This window comes from Colobus angolensis, unplaced genomic scaffold, assembly GCF_000951035.1.
Source record: "Colobus angolensis palliatus isolate OR3802 unplaced genomic scaffold, Cang.pa_1.0 Scaffold134, whole genome shotgun sequence".
Lineage (NCBI taxonomy): Eukaryota > Metazoa > Chordata > Mammalia > Primates > Cercopithecidae > Colobus > Colobus angolensis.
Window position 1 is genome coordinate 3,429,110 of NW_012114422.1, and position 8,777 is coordinate 3,437,886.

General features: G+C 41.0%; 1 protein-coding gene across 2 annotated transcripts in view; it reads left to right on the forward strand.

Moving 5' to 3' along the window:
* The window catches only part of RASGRF2 (Ras protein-specific guanine nucleotide-releasing factor 2), a 280,870-nt gene that overhangs the window by 165,934 nt on the left and 106,159 nt on the right, over positions 1-8,777 (forward strand). For both annotated transcript variants that reach the window (XR_001000901.1, XM_011934344.1), the window contains exon 16: positions 7,518-7,643. Coding sequence is in view for 1 of the 2 variants with exons in the window: in XM_011934344.1 (XP_011789734.1) it covers positions 7,518-7,643 (126 nt within the window). In the remaining variant the exon portion in view is untranslated. The remainder of the gene's footprint in view (positions 1-7,517; positions 7,644-8,777) is intronic.

The following is an 8,777-nucleotide window of genomic DNA, read 5'->3' on the forward strand; positions in this document are numbered from 1 at the left end:
TTTCACCATGTTGGCCAGGCTGGTCTTGAACTTCTGATCTCAGCTGTTCCACCCACCTCAGCCTATCACAGTGCTGGGATTACAGGTGTGACCCACCGTACCCAGCCAGTGAATGCCATTTCTGCGAGCAAGAGGCATCACTGCTTCTGAAGGCACAGGCATTGTCCTGTTTTGACAGCATGGGCAGCCCCGTAGAGCAGACCTTGTTAGTAGTCCTCTTAGGGCTTTCTAGCACTGAGTAAACTTCAAAACAACAACTCTCCTTGAGAGTCTTTTTTCTCCTTCTTCTTCTTACCATTCTAACCATCTTTAAATGTATAGCTCAATAGTATTGTTGAACGACAGATCTCTATAACTTTTTCATCGTGCTGCAACTCTATAATCATTGTATAATACCCCATTTTCTTCTCCCCCTGGCCCCTGGCAACTAGCTTTTTACTTTCTATCTCTACAAATTTGACTACTTTAAGTTTAAGTACCTCTTATATGTGGAATCATTCAATATTTGTCCTTTTTTGAATGGCTTAATTCACTTAATGTAATGTCCTCAAGATTCAACCATGTGATAGCATGTGATAGAATTTCCCTTTTTAATAGGCTGAATAATAGGAAACGGCAGCATGCAGATACTACATTTTCTTTGTGCGTTTATCCATCAGTAGACATTTTGGTTGCTTCCACCTCTTGGCTATTTGCATTATGGTGCAATGAATATGGTGTGCAAACATCTCTTTGATATCACCATGATTAAGTGTTCCACTTTAACTTGCTGTGCAGGGAATGTTCCACTTCGATCACCAGCTTCCCTAGTTTTAGTCTTCAAGGTGGTGATCCAATATCTTACCATGAAAGCTGCTTTAGCTACTGTCTAGGACGAAGCAGAAATCAATAGTTTTTTTCCCCTGGAATAATAAGCTGGAAAAAAGTTAGATTGGGGTATCTTACTCTGTTTTGTGCTGTTATAGCAAAATATCTGAAACTAGATAATTGTACATGAACATAAATCTGTTTCTCACAATTCTGGAGGTTGGGAAGTTCAAGATCAAGGTGCTGACATCTTGTGAGGCCCTTCTTGCTCTGTCATAACATGGTGGAAGGCAACACATAGACGTGAAAGAGAGGAAAGGGGGCCAAACTTATGCTGTTATAAGGAACCCACTACTGCAATAATGGCATTAATCCATTTATGTGTGTACAGGCCTCATGACATAATCATCTCTTGGAGGTCCGACCTCTCAACACTGTTTCACTGGGAATTAAGTTTTCAACATAGGAACTTTGGGGGAAACATTCAAACTATAACGTTCAGTCCCTTTTCTCCAAAATTTATGTCCTCCTCACATGCAAAATACATTCATTCCATCCCAATAGCCCCCAAAGTTTTAACTTGTTCTGGCATCAACTGATAAGTCCAAAGTCCAGAGACTTATGTGAATCAGATATGGGTGAGACTCAAGACATGATTCATCCTGAGGCAAATTCCCTTCCAGCTGTAATATAGTGGTGGGACAGGGATAAGATAGACATTACCATAGCAAAAGGGAAAAATAGGCAAGAAGAAAGGAATAACATGCCTCAAGTAAGTCCAAAACCCAATGGGGCAGACATTAAATCTTAGGACTCCAGAATAATCTTTCACTCAATGTGCTGCCTCCTGGGTACACTGGAGTGGGGTTAAGTGCCCAAAGCCTCAGGCAGGCCCAATCCCATGGCTTTTCTGGGCTCAGCCCACATTTCAGCTCTCATAGATTAGAGCCTTTTGTCTGCAGCTCTCTCAGGCTGGTGTTGCATGCTGGCAGTTCTAGGATTTCTGCAATGGCCTCACTCTCATGGCTTCACTAGGCCATGAGAGTCTCCAGTGAGGACTCTCTTCAGTGTGTCCATCCCTGCAATAGGTCTCTGCCTGGGACCCTAGGCTGTCTGCAGCATCCTTTGAAATCTAGGTGAGGGAAGCTATGCCTTCACAGCTTGTGCATTCTGTGCACCTGCAGAATTAGCACCACATGGATGCCACCAGTGTTTTCCATGTGCACCCTCTGGTGCGGTGGCCCAAGCTACACCTGGGTTTGGCTGGGCCACAGCTAGTGTGGCCAAGGAGCACTGCACAGGAATGCGGGGAGCAGCCCTGGGTAGCAAATGCTGTGGTCCCTTAGACTCCTCTCTGCAAACCTGGCCCTCAAGGTCCTAGCTTGTCTGAAAGATCTCTGAAGTGCCTTTGGAGTCTTTCTCCCATTGTCTTAATGAATAGCACCTGGCTGTCTTTTAGCCATACTCTCTTTAGTACTAATCTTTTTAGCAAACGGTCACTTGGCCACAGCCTTGGTTTATACTCCCAAAAATGCCTTTTCACTGTTTACATGGCTGAGCTGCAAATTTTCCAAGTCTTTCTGCTCTGTTTCCCTTTTAATTATAAATTCTGCCTTTAAACCATTTCTTTCCTCTTGTTTAAAAGTAGCCATGCCGCTTCTTAATATTTTGCTTATAAATTTCTTCCACCAGGCATCCTAGTTCATCACTCTGAAGTTCTGCCTTCCATAAAGCCCTTGGGCATCAACACAGTTCACTCGAGTTATTTTGCTACTTTGTAACAAAGATGGCTTTTATGCCAGTTTTCAACACCTTGTTTCCCGTTTCCATGTGAGATACCTCACCAGAATTGCCTTTACTATTCATATTTCTACTAACATTCGATCATTCATGACCACCTAAGTAATCTCTTAGCAGATTCAAACTCTTGAAAGCTCTTCTCTTCTTCTGAGTGCTGACTATTAATGGCATTGTCCTTAACACTCCATTCATGGCAATACAGGCTTTCTCTAGCCCATTCCTTCAGACTCTTCCGGCATCTGTCCATTACCAGTTCCAAAGCCACTTCCACATTTTCAGGTATTCGTTATAGCAGCAACCTCACTTCTCAGTACTAATTTTCTGTCTTTGTTTTGTGCTACCTGAGACTAGGTAATTTATAATGAACAGAAATGTATCTCTCACAGTTCTAGAGGCTGGCATCTGGTGAGGGCCTTCTTGCTGCATTGTAATATAGTGGAAAGCATCACATGGGTAGGAAAGAGAGTGAAGTAGGCCAAACTCATTCTATTCCCAAGATAAAGGCATTCATTCATTCATGAGTGCAGGGTACTCTTGATGTAACCACCTCTTAGAGGTCTCACCTCTCAACACTGTTGCATTGGAGTTTTGAGTTTCCAAAATATGAGCTTTAGGGGACATATCAAATCATAGCATGGGGAGACCAAGATAAATGAAAAAGAGCTGGATCAAGCTCTTAGGGAAGGACACTGACACAGACTTCAAAGACCTGTCAGTACAGATATTGGACAGAGTGGGATCATGTGGACACAGCCAGTGGCTGCTGGAGAGCTTTGTCATGTGGCAGCACTGATCATTCAAGGCCTGGGGCCAGCAGATGGAGAGGACCTGTGAGTAACAGTATGGCAGAAATATTAGGCTCTTTCTCATATTAGAGAATTAAGCTGAAGGCTTCATGCCTCTGCTTCTCACTGGATTTCCCCAAAACAAGTGATTTAGTGTGATATTTTTATCAGTTAATTTATCCATATGGTTCATAGGTTAGAAATATCATTTTAGAGTTCCAGATCATAGTTAAATACTGAGGTCTTTCCACTCTGGGTAATGGAGAAAGTCCAAGATTGTATCTAGGCGGGGCCCATGGCACTCGGTGAAGCCCGTAGAGCCAACCTTTACTCCAGAGCTGTCAGCTCCTCTGTTCCCCGGGCTTCTTAGTCACATTCACTGCCTAATGCATCCCCCTTAGCTCTCATTTTACCCTGACCCCTCCCTTAATCCTTCTATTAAGCCACTTCTTTGCATCTTGATTTCTTTCCCCTTTCTATAGCTGTCCTCTAATTTCTTTTTAATGCATTTATTTCCCATCTTATACTTAAAAGTATTTAAGGTGGTCATTCAGAGAGACACAGGGTACAACTACCCTTAAAAATGAAATAGGTAGCTGGACATGGTGGTTCACACCTGTAGTCCCAGATTTTGGGAGGCCGAGGTGGAAGGATCGCTTGAGCCTAGGAATTCAAGACCAGCCTGGGCAACGTAGTGAGACCTTGTCTCTACTAAAAATAAAAATTTTTAAAAAATAGCCAGGTGTGGCTGTGTGCACCTGTGGTCCCAGTTACTCAGGAGGCTGAAGCAGTAGGATCACTTGAGCCTAAGAGGTCAAGGCTGCAGTGAGCTCTGATCATGCCACTGTATTCCAGCCTGGGTCACAGAGTAAGACCCTGTCTCAAAAATCCAAAAAAAAAAAAAAAAAGACAAAAATAAAATAGGTAAGGAAATCAGGCAATGGGGGAAAAGGAATAAGTTGTGTGTGGCCAAGTGTATGATTACTGAAAAAAATGAATACTGTGTGGTCTTCTGCAATTCCTAGAGTCCCCTGACTGTGGTTCCAAGCTCCTCTGCTGACAGAGTAAAGACAGGAATATAATCAATTAATGTGATCCATATTGAAGGCTAGGAATAGATTGGTTGTGCAGGTACATTCTTGCTGGTTCTTGAGACTGAGAACAATTTATCTTGTGGATCCTTACAAAGGAAACACTCTGGGTAGAAAGTTTAGAATTAAGTCTCGGGTTGAGGTAGCTCTTTGGCATTTTTCTGAATAAGTGAAACAAAGAAATTACAGACTCAGTTGTGGGGTTTTGTGTGTTTGTTTGTTTTTGGATTGGTGTATGGGCACTACTGGTCATTAATAATTTTAGGAAAGTCCTTGATGAACACTACTTCAGCATGAGTCTGAAAGTTCTGTGTGTGTGTGTGTGTCTGTGTGTGTCTGTGTGTGTGTGTGTGTATGATGTCTGTATGATGTCTGTAAGAGCCAAGAGTGCTGCTGTGGTAACCCTGCTGTCTAGTCTTAAAAATTTGAGTTGACAAAGAAAAAGGAGACATTGACCCATCTTTAATTTGAAAGATGTTTGCATGTGCCTCACATAATGTTAACACTTAAAACAGTTGGCAAACTTAAATACGAATCCTGTGCCAAGAACTTACACATTTTCTGCTTTTCACTTAAGAATACAACCCCACACCATCGATTGTATAATATCAGTTTTGCCAATTAGGTCCCTACTGATGCCATAGATCTCCATCACTGCCATTCAGCTATTCATTTCAGAGCATGTTTTTTGAAAAGCGCTTGCGACCTTTGTCCATTTTTATTGTCATTGCAATGATAATGCCAGCCTTGCAATATTTCCTGGCAGGAGAACGTCAAACAATGTGAGGAGAAAGAAGCGAAATAGGAAATATCCTTTAAAATGAGTGAGGCAATGAACTTAGGGAAAAATTAGTTCAATTTAATTTCCCTCTGACTCAGTCCCTACATCTGCTCCAGGCTCATCCAACATTCACTAGTACCCTCCCTTCTTATTACCAGGTAGTTTCTATCTTCTTCAACCCCAGGTACTTCTACAAAACACAAATATCAGCCAGACTCAGATATCCAGATTCCACCCAGTGATGGGTTCTAAACAAAAAACAAACCAACAGCGGGCAAGAAAGGCGAGCCAAAGGATTGCTCACTGTATTCAGACCCCATTACCCCCTCAGTGTTCACTTAGACCATGGCTGTGCAACTTAGCCACCTAAGTGTTGCTGCACAGCCCACAGCAACTAGTGTCTGTTTCTGTGTTCTTAGTTTGAAAATTGCCTGCCTGTGGGCTGAAAGTGCTCCCGATTTTAGCATTTGTTTTGAGCCACATCTGCCCACTCGTCCTGCAGGCAAAGCTGTTTGCAAGGAGCCTGATCAAAAGTGAATATGCCAGAAGGAATTCTCCCCTCAGCCCCCAATGCTGGCATGGTTTCTTCTCTCTGTAGGTGCCTGTTAGCTTACAGGATTCTTCTTTGCTTTCCTGTTCTTTCTTTTTTATTTTTTTAAAATTATTTATTATTATTATTATTATTATTATACTTTAAGTTCTAGGGTACATGTGCATAACGTGCAGGTTTGTTACATATGTATACTTGTGCCATGTTGGTGTGCTGCACCCATCAACTCGTCAGCACAGTCAGGTTCTGTCCAGCTTTCTCACTGGGAAATTTCCTGGGTTCAATGTAATTGCTGTCTAATGATTTTCTCATTTTCCTGAGATGACTGAAAGGTTGAATCAGATCAAGGACGTGTATTTGATATTCTGCTCATTCTTACAGAGCAGATGCCTTCCATTACTGAATTTTGGGGGAGTTATTTAGAAAATAATAAAAGCGACAGCTAAGCACTGATTTTTTTTTTTGTCTGCATCTTGCATCGTTGCCAGCTTTACTGTAATTATGTCATTCAGAGAAAGATTCTAACCACTTCCTTTTCCTGGCCCCTTTGTGTTAAAAAAAGCAAAATTGTGGCCATATTTCTAAGCGGATAAGTCACATGCAAGTATAAAAATGGCTTTATATGAAGTCATTAGGAGTTTTTGAAAGTTTGTTGAGTGAAATCTTGAATGGAATGGCAAAGCAAAGTAGTTCTGCTGACAGGATTAATGTACAATTAGTGGAGGTGACACTAAGCTTTTGTCAGTGGGAATTAATGAAAAACCCAAGGAGAATGGAAGAATCGTTGGAAATTTATTACATTTTTTGATATTTTTCTCTGAAAGCACATACACAAAGTTGTAGTCTTACCTGCTTAATAAATCAGTGGAAGAGGTGTAGAAACATCATTAGTAATGGCCTAACAATGATCCTAAAATGATGTCTGTGTTATTCTTGGGATGTTAGCTGCAGCAAAGAAGCTCAAATAACCTTAAACCCTCCCAATGGTTCATTTAAAAAGTTTTCACTTGCCTCCTGCTGATCTGTAACTCTAGCTCAGAGATACCCAGTAGAATTTTCTGGGAGGATAGAAATACTCTATCTCTGGGCTGTTCGATACCATACCCACTAGCCACATGTGGCTATTGAGCACTCAAAATGTGGCTAGTGCAAGTGGGAAGCCAAAATGAGAATTTAACTTTAGTTAATATAAATTTACATAGCCACGTTTGGGTAGTGCTATCATTTTAAACAACATAGCTTTAGATCCCTGGGAGCCCCCGGAGATCCCTGGTGAGGGCCACATTGATAGAGATTCAAACTTTCTTTGGTTTACGGGACAACACAGGCAAAGAACTTGTGAAGTTCTGGTTTGTAATCCTAATCTGATTTTTAACCTGAAAAAGTCATCTTTCCCCACTCCGAGAAAGCAAAAACATTTGGAAGGGCAGGGGATCCACCACATACCCCTGTTTGTTTTACCATCTGCTGCTGCATTCAACAGAAGGGGCTGGCCGGAGTCAGCCAGGCCCAACAGGGTCAAGACAGGGTTAGAGAAGATCTTTATTTAGATTTAGTGTCATCAGCACTTGACTTGATTTCATATTAAAGCCCATTAATGAAATGCTTATTATCTGTAATGAACTTTTGTTTCCATGCATGATACTGACAAGAAGCTCTTGAATTATGGCCTAATTGTTAAAATTCATGATGTTTTCAAGCAGCAGTCTTAGAGTCTGCACCGGCGGACCGAGCAGGAGTGGAAAGCTCCCCTGCAGCGGACACCACAGAACTTTCACCTTGCAGATCCCCCTCAACTCCCCGGCACCTCCGCTATCGCCAGCCTGGAGGTAAGAGCTCAAGAGGGACTCAGAAATAGAAACGTGAAAAATGATTTCTAGCTTCTGAACCTTTCCTTTGCCTGATTGTTTCACTGCCAAAATAATTTTTTTAGTCTCACTTATTGAAAATCAATTGGGAGCAAATATAGTCGGCCCTTTGTATCCGTGGATTCCACATTGGTGGGTTTCCTATCTGCGAATTCAACCAACCACCCATCAAAAATATTTGGCAGAAGAATAAAGCTTCTGTACTGACCATGTACATACTTTTTTTGCTTGTCATTATTCCGTAAACATTATAGTATGACAGCTATTTACATAGCATTTCCATTGTGTTAGTTATTATAAATAATCTACAGGTGATTTAAAATATACAGGAAGAGATGCATAGATTATATTCAAATACGACACGATTTTATATCAGAGACTTAAGCATCCGTGGATTTTGGTATCTGAGGGAGATCCTAGAACCAATACCCGACAGGTAACAAGGGATGACCGTAACGTTACTGTAGGACCAAGTGGTGGAAAAATAAATGATTGGAGAAGATGTCATTAGTCTAACCAATATTTGTTTAGTTCCATCATTGCATTGCATTTTGTGAGGAGTAACGTGAATCAAAAGACTCTTCTTTAGATGTTAGCTAGCTGAAGAATCTCAGTGCTGGGTTTACCAAAATGTTCCCAGTTTCTGATATATTACCATAAGTCCCAATGTAGTCTATGTGAGTGAACTCATCTGGGCATCACAATTTGGGGAGACCTTGTTAATAATATTATTTCATCTAAAATAAGGTCCAGGCACAGGGGACCCCAGTCATCATTCTTGCTAGTGGCAGAAACTGGCGTATGTATTTTAATATATAGTTAATAAAATTGTAAAGCATTACTCCATAATTTGTTTGAGAGCACAATAAATGTCCTCTAATTGGAGAAAAAAATAATCAGGACAAAAGGTAGAAATATTTTAATTATCTCCCATTTTCCCTGCTGCTCAAATAAATATATCCAAATAACAGTTGTTTTCAAATGTTTGCTTTTCTCTTCTTAAGCCAATTATTTCAAGTCAGAACAGAAAATTACACAATTATGAAACCAGATTCACCCCAAGTAACCCAAATGAAAAGGCTTTTTTTTTTTTTT